The sequence below is a fragment of the Pteronotus mesoamericanus genome, unplaced genomic scaffold, assembly GCF_021234165.1.
Source record: "Pteronotus mesoamericanus isolate MK-2021 breed Mesoamerican mustached bat unplaced genomic scaffold, CSHL_Meso_final contig_438, whole genome shotgun sequence".
NCBI lineage: Eukaryota > Metazoa > Chordata > Mammalia > Chiroptera > Mormoopidae > Pteronotus > Pteronotus mesoamericanus.
Genome location: NW_026555165.1, coordinates 364,375 through 377,864, shown reverse-complemented (window position 1 = coordinate 377,864; position 13,490 = coordinate 364,375). Strand labels below are relative to the sequence as shown.

Below are 13,490 nucleotides of genomic sequence, written 5' to 3'. Positions count from 1 at the left end.
GCTGCACCCCAACACCAGTGGATCAGAACTTTTGGGGAGGGGCCCAGCATCGGCAGTTCTTAAAGTCCTGACGGGAAAAGGGACAGTGTGCAAAGTCCGGCCAGGTCTTTTTGTTGTTGTTGTTGTTTAAAATTTTAAGTTCTATAGAAGCAGAGAAACTTACTTAAAACTTTTCGTATTTTGAACTAATTTGGATTTGGGGAATGTGAAAATAATTTATCTCGTAGTCCTTTTGGTTCCCTCTTTTGTTTTTATGGTGTGATGTGGTATATTTTTTTTTCTCCCAAAAGAGTCAAGTTTGGGTCTCGGAATTCCGAACCCAGGCATTCGGGGATGTGCTCCCTATGGATCTTGCTCCCGTGGGAAAGCTGGTGGGGAAAGAGCGGGTGCTGGCGGACGTGGCGTCACCAGGCTCCTGTGTCTCTCTTGCTGTGTGTAGGCCCTGTGGCTGTCATCAGCGGCGAGGAGGACTCAGCCAGCCCGCTGCACCACATCAACCATGGCATCACCACGCCGTCGTCGCTGGATGCCGGGCCCGACACCGTGGTCATCGGCATGACCCGCATCCCGGTCATCGAGAACCCCCAGTACTTCCGCCAGGGCCACAACTGCCACAACCCGGACACATGTGAGTACTAGAGTAGAATGTTGTCCCTTCTGGGGGGGGGGGTGGCGATAGGCCCTGTAGCTGGGGTTCTGGAACCTTCTGGGGTGACCTACCACCTGCTCTCCTCCTGCTCTCTAAGAGTCCCTCCCTCTTTGTCTCCAAGCTGGAAGAGTAGCCTGGGCAGGAGGCCCGCTGGGGCAGTGTCCCGGGGGCGGCCTGGAGGTGGGAGCCCACCCCTCGCAGAGGCGCCCCCGCCAAGGCAGGGCGCACACCCGGCTGGTCCCTCTGTAGACCTGGCCTGTGTGTTTAGGAAGTACAGCCCAACTCTGTCCAGTCAGCAGCCCCCAAGGTTTCCAGACCCTGCCCCCAAGCCTCCATGAGAGGGGAAGGGAATGACGGGCGGCCAGCCCCGTTTGGGTGGAAGCGTCTCTGTAGCTGCCCCTCCAGTGTCCCGGAGGGCGCCCTTGCTGAGATTTCGCTGGCGACCGCAGCGCCAGGGCCCGCCCTCCCCCGCAGGCGTCTCACTCAGGTCACAGGGCTCCGTGAGCAGATGCACCCTCCTCTCCCCGCTTCTGTTGGCTCCAGTCCCTCTCTGTATTCCTGCTGAGTTCTGCTGAGCCCTCTCGGCTCTCAGGGACTCTGGGGCTTGGCCCTCCCGCCAGCAGTGTTCCCCTTGCTGTGTCCCCAGGCTCAGTCGAGGCCCAACAACCGCAGTGCACGCCCCTGCCCTCCCACTCTCCTGCCCTGCCCTGCCCCCACCCCAAATGTTGGCTGCTTCGGAAGGGGGCACAGAGGCCTTAGAGCCGGAAGGGACAGAGAGATGGCCTAGGTTAAGGCCTTATTATAGGACAGGAAAACTGAGGTTCTAGGCGGGCTGTGTGTTCCTTCTCTGCCCCAGGCTTCTGCCAGTGGGCTTTCTCCATCTCTTGCTGGTCCAGGGGCCGGCCTAGGTAGGAGGATCTCCGGTCTTGCTCTCACCAGCTGAGTTCTCTGTGCTTAGGCCGCACTCTTTGCCACTCGCAGACCTGTCGCTGTGCCCACGGTCCATCTTACAGCAGAGCGGGCCCTTGTCCCCATCGACCTCTGCTTCCGCTTTCCTGGCTCTGACTTGAGTGAGAGGATTACCGAGAGCAGGGGAGGGGCTGGGCTTGAGTCTGAGTAAGGTCGTCAATTGGTTCCCAGCAGTGACCTCCAGAGTCTGGGTCAGGGTCTGTCGGATCCCTCTGCCGGCGTTGAATAGGAGGAGGACCCCGGGTTTTAGGTACAGGGTGGGGACACAGCGCAGAGAATGGTTCTGCGCTGGCTGAAGCTCTGGCCTCGGATCAGGCTCGCCCTGGACCGACTGGGCAGGGCCCGGAGGAGAGCGGTCTGTTACTGTAGCAAAGGTCAAGCCTGGCCTCCATGGATGTAGCTCAGTTTTCTAGAGTGATGTTCATTATCTGACCAGAGGCTTATGCATTGCTGTGTTGAGTTTACCATTGATTCTCATTATTCGCAATAGTTATGTTCTGTAAAGTCACCGTGAACACTGAATTAGGGGACACAGAGCCATTGCTCCTGAGGAAGTACAGGGTCAGGTTCCTGCCAGCCTCTGGTCACAACGTTTTGATCAGCTGGTCAGTAAATAGATGGCCTGTTTTAAGCATGCCTCTGTTTAAAGACGTCGTGTGTAACAGGTATTGTGGATTCAGTAATGTTGCACTCAGGGTCAACAGCACCGACTGGTGCACGAACGAAGCTCAGGTAACACACATGTCTTGCCGAACACGCCCATTTTCTCCTCAAGGCATGGCAGCTCCTTGCTCCTAGGGACATTAGCCAGCACTTCAGCACTATGCTTGGGGTTAGGCCATGCTGCAAAATCACTCACAAAAAACACAAATACAAAAAAAAAAAAAGTGGCATTAAGTGGACCACAGGAAGGACACTTGTTTTCTGTGTGAAAGCCAACATAAGAAGGCTTGCCCAGTCTCAGCTGGGAACACGCATGCCAGGCTACTCAGGTTTTCTACCACCCCTGGCCTGTTTGTGAACGGCCGTAAGGTGCCACCCGTACTGGTTTAGGGGTTACATGTAACTTTTGGCGAGCAGACGAATTCGCACATGCAGGCTCCTCTGGGAGAAGTGAGGGGGCTGCATGTCCTTCGGTGAACGCCACGGGCCCTGGGCCCTGTCTGTGCTCGTGTGGGCCCCTGGGACCCGGCTGTCGGCACAGCTGCCAGGCGGAGTGAAGCTGGCATGTGGGGAAGGAGTCTGCAGGCTCCCTCTGGGCCGTGGGTCAGGGGCAGCCCCGGGGAGAGCTGCGGGAGCCGAGTGTCTTTCACGGCAGCACCCGCACCCAGCCCCAGGCAAGGAGTTTTTGCCTGAAAAAATTGCGGGGAAGAAAAGCCTCTGCCCTGCAGGTCTTCCGGTATGTGGTTCAAAGCGTCCTTTCCAAGAGTCTGACAGGGCTGCTGTGTGAAGGCCGGGTCGTGGAGACGAGGGGAAGCAGGCTCAGGGACAAGACTTGAAGGGACAGGGGAACAAGCAATACCTTGTGGGAGGGAATCCGTGAGACGGCTTTAGATGGTCAAACCCTCCGAGGCGATACCAGCTACTTGTGTGTGAGGCGGTGCCTGTCTTCACCCCCCAGCCTGCACCTCTAGAGGTGTCACCAGCAGTGGGGAAGGCACTCCGTTTGCACTGACGGTCTCCTCTGGACCAAGCATGGGGCTGGCATTTTTCAGTTTTTAAAAATCTCACCCAGCTTGGATGGGGACCCACCCTACACCCATAGGACCTCAGCTTGATGAAACTGCTTGTATCTGCAGTGTCCCTATTTCCAGATCGGGTCATGCTCTGAGGTACTGGGTGTTAGCATAGCAACACAGTCTTTTGTGTGGGGGCACAACTCGACCCATACCAGCCACCCTCATTGCTTCCTATGATGGGCAACTATGAATAAAGCCGCTACAAACATTTACATGCAGGTTTTGCATGGGCACATTTTCAACTCATGTGCATGAATAGGTGCACAATCACGAGTTCATGGTATGAGTTTGTTTGGCATTGTAAGAAACCTCCAAACCGTCTTCCTAAGGGGCCGGACTGCGTCAGGCTCTTCAGATTTCACGTGCGGCTGGTCTCCGCCGATCAGCTCCTGTCCGGGGTCTCCTGGCCCTTGTCAGGGCACGCCTGTCGCCTTACCATGCTTTTTGGAGGGTGTGGTGCACACACACGTGTACATTCACATGTGTGTTTGTGTAAACCTTCTCTTCTGCTGTAAACTGTACCAGCAACTGCTGGCTGCCTCATTCTTACTGGACATTCACACAGACTAACAGTGAGTGCCCCTCATTTCCAGCTTGTCTTGGGTAAGAGGCCCTTTGCCCTGTTCACCACAAAACTGGCCCCTTGATTAACTGACCAGTCTGCTTGTGCCCTCACAGCTCATCCCCCTGCTCCTCATGGTGCCGACCCAAGCCCCCATTGGCCCTCATCCTTTCAGGCAGCTCTTTTGGGGTCCCTGAGGCCTCCTCTTTCCCCACGACTCATTTCCAAGCTGGCCCTGGCCTTCCGGGCCTCCCACGCCATTGTCTTCCCCATGAGTCTCTGTGCTCCAGACCACAGGCGTGCGTTCAGCCTCAGCCCCTCCTGGCGGTTGCCTCTGCACGCCGCCTCCCTCGATCTGCCCCTCGTCCTCCCCAGCTGACCTGGGGGCTCTGCCTCGGTACCTTCCTCACAGGCCCTCGCTTTCACGAAGCGGCCAGTACCCGCCTGTATGGGTTCCCTCCAACTCCCTTTTTCCTTCATTTCTCAGTCAGTCAGCACCCCGCCATCGAGTGCTTACGAAGTGCCAGGCGCTCTGGTGTGGGCCCTGGGACGGAGTGGCAGACCCACCCTGCCCTGCCCCTCTGTGGCGGTGTTGCAGCCGTCTGGAGGGCCTGGTTTCCCTCATGCTCCCCAGGGCAGGTACGTGCACCAGCTCACGGGCAAGGACTTCCACAGAGGTCGCCAGAGCTGGAGCTGCTCAGTCTGGGGATCGTGTCCCATTAGCCAGAGCCCGTGACTCCTTCAGAAGGGAGCAAGTGGCTGGTCTCCTGCCCTTCTGGGCCCTTGGCCGTGGAGCTCGCCTTTCTTGGAAGAGCTGCTGCCAGGGCCAGTTTCCCAGCGCGGTGCGAGCGCGGAGCCTTTGTGCACAACGCAGTAGTAACAGCGCGTCGGCCCGGTAGAGCATATGATAGGGATTTCTGTCGTCTTCCAGCCAGCAAACCCTGCCGAGCTTGGGGTAGTGATGGGTGCTGATTTCCCACCACTTAGTGCGGCATAATGGACTCGCAGATGAAATACAGAAAATGGGCTCCTTCGTCGGGGAGACGGGGCCCCTGCGGCTGCTGCTACAGGATAAACCCGCCTGTGTTTTCCTCCTGCAAAGTCCTGATGGACCTGCCTGACGGAAGGAAGGGGGCCTGGGGACGGGGCTGGGCCGGGAGCCCCTCCTCTGAGAGGGCATGCAGCCGAAGAGGGGCGGCGTGTGCTCCGTGTGGCCGGCTCAGGAGGTGGGCCGGGCTGCATGTGACACGGAGAGCACGGGGCTGATGGGGGCAGGCGACGCAGGTGCACCTGCCGCCCCCGCCTCGTTCTGCTGCTTGACCTTGACGGGTCCCCATCTGGGGAACTGTGGGCCAAATCTTGGTGAAGGCAACAGTGGTATTTTGCCGTAGCCTTTCTCGCCGGTTGGATATTTCCAGGCCCGGCTTGCCGGGCAGTCTTTCATGCAGTGTGTTAATGAACATGAATTAGGATTGTTCCCCTTGGGTTTTTCTTCAGTCCTATTTTTAGATCCAATTAGAATAGTAGCAGACCCCTGAGAATCCTGTGATGCTAGATTTGGCGAGCCCAAGGAGGAAAGGATTACTTAGGCACATTAACAGTTTCCTTTCTACCTAGAGACAGCCGATGACGCCAGCAGAGGATGTCTTGGGAACCATGCCTTTAAGTCCTGGGCCCATATGCTTGAGCTCATCCCAAGGGTCTCAGCCCCTAGATGTTAATTTCTGCTGGTGCTGACTCCCAATCCCCCGGACCTAGGCACAATCCAGGCATGGCATTTTGTCATTTTTCCCTATTCCAGGAAGAAAAAAAAAATTAAATGATGCCATTTCCTCCAAATTATCTGAAAACACTACACATTTTGCGCATGCACTTTGGAGCTGTAACCAGCTAGTCCAAAGGGACTGACTGCCTCCTGTCCGTCTTCCTGAGCCAAGACGACCTGCCTTCCCATTGGGTATTGTGACCTCACCTGCTCTGTGCTTCCTGCCACAACCACACGCTCAGAGTTGGTAGCTGCACGCAGTCATGCTAATTAGGTAATGAGGTCTAATTATGCTCACTGTAAATACTCAGTAATTGGTTTAAAAAGAAGTTCTTTGGGGATAAACACATGCTTCATGGTGGAGGAGGTGAAAAAGGCTGAGACCCCCGCCAGCCTGAAATAATGTCGTTCCGTGGTGGGATGCGGATCCAGGAAAGTGGTACCTGACCGCTGGAGTGAGGTGCGGAGCGGCTCTGCTGTTTCCCGCCCGGAGCCCTGGGAGCACAAGGACTGCCTGTCGTCGCGGCACGTTTGGGCCTCCCCTCCAGAGATGCGCTTCGGCTCAAGATTTCCCGGAGATACCTTCACTGTCTTCCCCTTCAGCTGCATCCAGGCTTCCAGTCTGTATTTTATGGGTGATACTTGTGAACCAGCTGATAAATACACCCAGGGCTCCAATAGGAATCAAAAGTTGGGCTTTGTTGCTAGCCTGGAGAAGATCGCATGGACTCAAAGCCAAAATGGGCTCCTTGATGCCTCTACCAAGTCGTGAACTTGGGAAGCATGGACAGGAGTGGCCTAAAGGGTCATGGTCTGCCTCATCCTTTACGAGTCCGGAAGCTTAGGGGTGCCCTGGAAGGTCACACATGCAGAGGGGTCCCTCTTGTTGGCATTAGCCCTGCCCTGCAGAGACACACGGTGGTGGATGCAGGCTTTGCCCCTCTCACCCTTCAGATGAACCACCCACTCCTCGCAGGGTGGGGCCAAGAACACAGGGTGAGGGAAAAGGCGAGGGTCCCCCCCATGTCTCCAAGGAGACAAATTCCTATTTTATGGCCAGAGGCTAAAAGGAAGGAAAAGAGAAAAAAAAGACACCCGTCATCCTTGGAAGCAGCACGGGGCTATTGCTAGGGTTGGTCCCTGTTCTCATGGTCCTTGCGGAAGCCCTTTTCCAGGAGAACGCAGTCCTCGTTTCCGTCTCCCAGGAATGAGCCTGAGAGTCACATTCCTGATGGGAGATGTGCCGGAGAGGCTGGAAGGCCCTCCTTCCCTTTGTGCTGCACACTTCATGGTCAGTAACTATTAAAATCCCCGGTCCACCCACCTCTGAGTCAAGGAGCCCAGAGTTCAGCTGTTCTTCCATCCTCTCCCCAAGGGCTTTAACTCAGGCTTTCCTAAATGGTTCTCTGAGGGTTGCAAATAGGCATGTCTCAAAAATAATGTTCCATGGCCAAATAAATTTGGGAAAAACTGGATTGAGTCAGTTTTTTCCTGTGGGATTCTGAGAGTCTTCGATAATAAAGGCCATTGCACATTTGCAAGAGGGGACTTGAGTCTGCAGCAGTCCCCAGGCTTGCAGAGCCCCAGAGCCTGGCTTTCGAGGCGTACCTGTTAGTGTCTCTGTGGATGCAGCTGCTCAGGGGGCCGCATTCGGGCTGCACTGGGGTCAGGGCTCTGGTTGTTGCCACCCCAGCAGACCTTACCCTCTGACAGAGCACCCAGACGGGCCTGAACTCATTTGGCACGTGCGTTGCCACATTTCTCCCCAAGCCTCCGGGAGGGACAGAAAGTGGCTGCTTTTTCCATGGGAATGCCAAAAGTTGGGACAGTGACATGCCTCTTGATTTCTGGCAGAGCACTAAGCACCCTTCACGCAGATGGATCAGGGGGTTTGCCTATTGTTCGCTGCCTAGGAGCTCTTACAGGTGCCTCTAGCACTTCCGAAGCCCCAGGTCTGCGGTTGCTGGTCACCGGCAGATTTTCGCTGCGTTCTTCGTCTCCAGGCAGATCTGCCACTTAAGACTGGAACCTCAGGGACCTCTTCCAAGGAGGAATGCACCAGTCAAGATGCAGGCTGCTGCCTCCCAGGCCACTGGTTCCATACCATTGTGTGGGAGGTCAAAGCACCTCCCTTTTTCATGAAGGAATAGAATGGGCAGAATGGGTCTGGCCAGCAGAGAGGGAGCTGAAACTTCGGTTAGAAAAGAAGGTGAAGTGGGTGTGGGCGGTCCGAGGCCCTGGTCCCAGCCTGCCAGCCCAGTGACTTCATGACTGTGGGCAAGGCAGCCACCCTCTTCGAACTTGAGATGAGAAAATGGGACCACTTCAGCTGGATTTTTTTTCTTTTTTTTTGAGAGGAAGTGGCTTGAGAACTTGAAAGGGCTCTGTCAACTCGTGTAAGTGGCATGTACATAGCCAGCTTTGCCCGGACAGCGCTATTCTTGCAGCTACTGGTACAACTCCTGATTCAAATGTGCTGTTGGGGAGAAACTTGATGTGTCCAAAATAGAGGTTTTCAAAGCTTGAAGTTATTTCTGAAAAGACAAGAATCCTTCCAACAACTTCTTCCTCCCAGCTCTAGGAGAGAGCATTTTGTCACCCAGATCCAAAGCCACAGAGATGCTCCTAGGAGCTGTGACTGTAGTATGTTGGTTGTCAGGAGATGATGGATGTTGACGAGCAGAGGGCTCAGGCCAATTTCCTTTTGGGTTAATGAGACTGAAAAGCTGTGGGCTCAACCAGGGGTTGGCAGAGAGAGTCATGGTGGGATCCTCGTTGGTTGTTGACTCTTTGTTTTACCCTCCCCCTTGTCAGCAAGCATTATTTTGTTGGAACTGCAGTGACTACAGGCTCCCCTGCTCCCCTGTATATCTGCCAAGTGCCTCACGCTGAGCTACTCGTGTGTCTGTGCCCATATGGTACCCTGTGTCGTTAGGGTTTAAATGCCCATCTGCTCGAGTGACTTCCTTTTTGCTTGTTCTCACATGAGTACTTAGCCCCTTCGTTCTTTTTCAGCAAAAAGAGGGACCTTCAGACACAAATGTACAGATACATGAGCCTTTTCATATTTGTGCCCATATTTGTGTTCACATTTATACATATCATGTTCTGGAAACTGATCATATCAGTTAGGATCCTTTCAATTCAAAGTGGTGGACTCTAAGAACCACTAGGGAAGGCTTCTGGTGAAGTACATGAGGACTCTGGTTCTGCTCTTCTGTGGTTCTCTTGCCTCTGACTCTCTGTGTTTCACTTGACCACCAGGGTGGCTCCCCTCATGGTTTCAAAATGGTTGCACCAGCTCCAGGCATTGCAGCCAAATGCTTGGACCAAGGTCTGCACAGAGTTGTCTCTTCTTGTGGGTTGATTGAAATTGGGAAACCTTTCCCCAAAACCCCCCGCAGCCTTTCCCTCCTGCCCCATTGGCCAGAATTATGACGTGTTTATTCCTAAAGCAGCCACCCGTAAAGAAAGTGGCACAAGCACCTTAGGCTCATCCAGATTGTCCCCTGGGCTTGGGATGGAACTCACTTCTGCCTGGAGAGGAGTGAATCCTCCAGAGAATCAAGGTGTGTTAGCAAGGAAAAAAGGGGAGATCGCTGTAAGAAAGGATAGTGCCCGTCACCCCAGTTCCTTTCCAAGGGGAACACGCACGCTCACCCAGCCGCTCGGCCTCCCGCTCTTCTAGGAATAAGTGGGGCATGGGTGGTAGGAGGAAGCTGAGAGCACCGATCCCGTGTAAACTTTACTCCTCGTTTTTCTCCTCCTAGAGAGAGCAAGCTGGTAATTTGTGGTTTTGTCCTTGCTGTTCTGCCTGGTAAATTGTCCTGCTAATTTTCAAGGCTATACTTAACACGAACAAGCAAAGAGACATTTCTTCGCGTGGCTTAGCTGGATCTGACTGTCTCGGTGGAGACAGCTGTGTGCACTCTGGGAGCGGTTGAGCGGCCCTTGGGGAGCAGAGCTCCTGGAGAGTAGGTGCGGGCAGGCCTGTGTGGCAGGGTGGGGCGGAAAGTGAGGAAGAGAGGAACAGCCCTGAAGGAACGCCTACAAAGGGCCAGCTTCTGAACCTTAAGGATGTCAGAATAACACTACTAATACTTAATAAGAATAGTAATACTTACGTGGCTTAGTGTTTACTGTTGGGCATTAAATACAGTTTAAATGAAATAAATTGTTTGACCTGACCAAGGCTGTATGAGGTCGGTGCCATGATGTTCCCATTTCGTAGATGAAGGAAACTGAGTCACGGGGGACGTAAAGCCACTGTTGTAGTCTCACAGCTCACAAATGACAGAACTGTGTGATAGCAGAGCCCACCACCCTCTCCTCCCCTTGTTCGGGCGTTCTCTCTACGTCACATCCTCCTGGAGTTGCAGGTGTCATGGTCCCCTTTACAGATGAGGAAGCCGAGACTCAGGGGAGTTACAGTACTTGTCCGAGGTCTCTTGCTGGTCATTGGTGGAGCCAGGATTGGCACTCAGGGGTTCGGGAACGTGCCTCTCCCTGAGGCTGGGCTGCCTCTCTCACTGTTAGCTCGCTGCTTCACCCGCACCCCTACCTCTGGGATGCTGAGGCTGGTTTTGGAGACTTCCAGGCAGGTGTAAGCATGGGTGAGCCATGATACCCCCATTGAGCCAGCAGAAAGCAGCCCCTTTCTAGCACTTTCATGGCTCCCGTGAACGCAGCCACCTCCGCACTCCCACCGCACGAGGTCACTGTGAGGCTCAGAGGCCGGGGGGCAGGACTTGCAGACGGGGTCCCAATAGTGATGGCACTGGAGGTGAAGAAGGAGGACATAAGCCTTTGGAGCCAAGCTGGCCTCTGTTTTGGCCAAGCCTCCTTTTATCCCTTCCCTGGTGGCTGTGGAGCTCGAGTTGTCACCCAGATGGTGGCCAGCTGGGCCTCTCACTAGGCACAGCATCAGCTTTGATTCCCAGACCTAGAATTGCTGGTGATGTAGCAACTCTTCGCATTGGATTCTGCTGAGTTAGGCGGCCCTCACGCCACTGGTAATGAAGAGTGTTGGGACTAAACTTTTAATGGCCCGTTGATTGGTTGAATTATGCTAAATGTAATTCTGAAAATAGATTTTAAATATGTGCTTGGGGACTTGTGAGGAGCGTCAACTGAATCGTGGCTGGTTTGACAAAGACATCAGCGCCAGTGGCCTGGAGTGGGGTTACGCCGTCCGTCCTACCAACCCCTGGAGCCATGACAGCTTTGCAGAAGGGGGTGTGGGCAGCTCTGGAAAGGTCCCCTTCCCCTGCATACACACCCCTTGGCAGGGGTCATCTTGATTGACCCAGCCACTGTGAACCCCTCGGTATTGCTAATGTGGACGGAGACACAGCGGGGTCTGGAGTCTCCCTTTTACTTCCTCTGAAGTCAGGGAGTGCAGAAGCTGCTCTCGTAATTCCAAGCTTTTTCTTTTCCTGGAGCACCCACTCAGGGGCAGAACCAAAGGGAAGCCTCCATGGAGCTTAAAGCCTGTTGGCATGTTCAGGCGTCCGTCTGCTCTGCTGGATCCTTGAATCCCAGCCGAAGAGGGAGCCGTGTGAGGGAGGGGCTCCTGGTCTGCGGCTGGGCTTCTGATGCCCATGTTTCCATTGGTGAATGTCAAGTTAATTTGGAGACAGTGGAAAGTGAAGGTCCCTCTGCGAGGAAGCAGCCATCAGGAGGTGACACACAGAGACTTCCAACACCTAAAATTATTTCACCATGTATATTCCTCTCCCTCTGCCAGGGATCTCGAATGCCTTCCATGTTTTGGTGCAGGGCGGGTCAGAAACAAAGGAAGGATGTTATAAATGAGCCTCCCTGAGGCAAAAATGGGAGGTACAGTAAGATGGCGTTTCCGAGGGGGAATTGGTCAGCAGTCTTTTTCCAGAGCTTCTGTTTTCTTCCTGCATTTCCACCCCTGTCTTCAAGGCTGTATTTCCCTATACCCTTCCCTGGGGTAATTTATGCCCAGCCAATTATTAGAAAAAACAATATTCTGAGGGAAGGGAGGAAGTAAAAACAAAACATGGAAGAAAAGAAAAAAAATTACACTCTGCTCTAATAAAGAAATTACTGACGTTCTCCATTATGAACTATATTAATTTTTAATGGCTGAGATAGGAGTTGATTTATAATGCATCCTTCTCCGCTGCAGCGCCTGTCCCCAGCTAATAAATAAATGACAGGTCTCTTGTATTAAAAGTATCCGTCATTTTACATCATTGCAATGTAAATGGTGAGAAGCATTGACTGAGAGGCCCCTGGGAGCCGGCGTGCCCTGCTGGGCCCAGCGGGAGAAGCCGTGGGCCAGAGCTGTGGGTCGGCCCAGGTCTGAAGCAGGAGGTTAGCTCATTACTTCCCCTTGGTCTCATCATTGGGACCCAAAAGAGTTCCAACTGTCATGATCCAAGTCCTAGGAAGGGGTAATGGAATGCTTAGGAGCAGTTGTGATGAAAACTTAAATTCCTGGTTCTTAACCAGAACTGCCTGAGACTTCTCCCCATGTGTCTCTACCAGTGGGGAGAAGTCTCAGGCACCGGAGAAATTACATGTTCAGTAGTTGGTCTTTTGTTGATGGTGATGTCTGATGCACAACTCTGGTTTCCCTCTCTGTGCCTCTTAAGAAAAATAAAACGAAATAAAATAAAGCCTACTTTTGTCTCTCGTTCCAAAGCAGTATACACTCATAGTATATACTGCTATGAGTGTACTACTATTTTGGGAAAAATCCAGAAAAGTACAAAGAAGAAAATAGGAGTTACCCCACATACCACACCCACCGATAATTGCTGTGAATACTCGGTGCACGGCCTTCCGGGCTTCTTTCTTTGCCTAGATACACATTCGGACAGGAAACCCACGCAGACCTGCGTATACCAACACACGCGCAGACACGCAAAATTAAGATCATACTCTATTTGGCTTTATCTTCTGAATTTGTCACTTAACAGGCATTCATAGGCCTTCATTTCATTAAAAAGTATACAGCAATTTTTAGTGGCTACCTATGCGTGGCTCATGGTACTCACCTTGGTGCCATAGTAGAGCTGGCAGTCACTCAGCCACAACACACACTCTCTATCACGGTGCCAGCTCCAGAGTAAACACAGTGCCCAGGTAAAACGAGGACAAAAGATGGATTTTTGCACAGAGCTCATACTCATGGAGCAGTTGCCATGTTTCAGAGTCAGTGCTTTGGGGCTGAGAAAGGAGCAGAGTGGCGTGACCCTGCCTGAGGGGGTCCGTCCTCCGGCTGGGGAGAAAGACCGCAGCTGTCCCCCAAGACTCAGGTCTAAGGCACAGCGACCCTGTAACCAAAGGGCCTGGTGTGCTTTGAGGGCCGTGGTTGTTCACATGAGGGGAGCAGAGGACGCAGTGTTTGAGCCACAAAGCGACAGAGGAGTTAGATAGTTAGACGGACAGAGGCAGAAGGGAAGGACCACAGCAGCAGTAGCTGGGAGTAGAAAGGGGGCTTTGGAGGCCAAGATGGAGGCCGCAGGTGACTGGAGAACAGGCCCTGGGGAGGAGGGAGAAGGTCCTATTGAGGTATTACATAGTAGAAGTTATTGAAACAATAATTATGAACTTTTTTCATAGAACTTGCATTTAAATGGCTCCAGTCTTCGTTTACCACGCTTGTCATTGGTATCCGTTTCTCAGAAGTAGGCAATAACTTGAAAAGTGAAGAAGCCATCAACGTTGTAATAAAAAAGGTAGACACAAAATAGATGGTTCTCTCTGAATGTAGGGACATTTCCAGGCAGACAGAGAAAGACCCCTGTCCCGGAACGGAGCAAGCTGAAG

General features: G+C 53.3%; 1 protein-coding gene across 2 annotated transcripts in view; it reads left to right on the top strand.

Moving 5' to 3' along the window:
- NTRK3 (neurotrophic receptor tyrosine kinase 3) overlaps positions 1-13,490 on the top strand; it is a 258,426-nt gene that overhangs the window by 137,959 nt on the left and 106,977 nt on the right. For both annotated transcript variants that reach the window (XM_054577572.1, XM_054577573.1), the window contains exon 12: positions 440-628. In XM_054577572.1, coding sequence (XP_054433547.1) covers positions 440-628 — 189 coding nt within the window. The remainder of the gene's footprint in view (positions 1-439; positions 629-13,490) is intronic.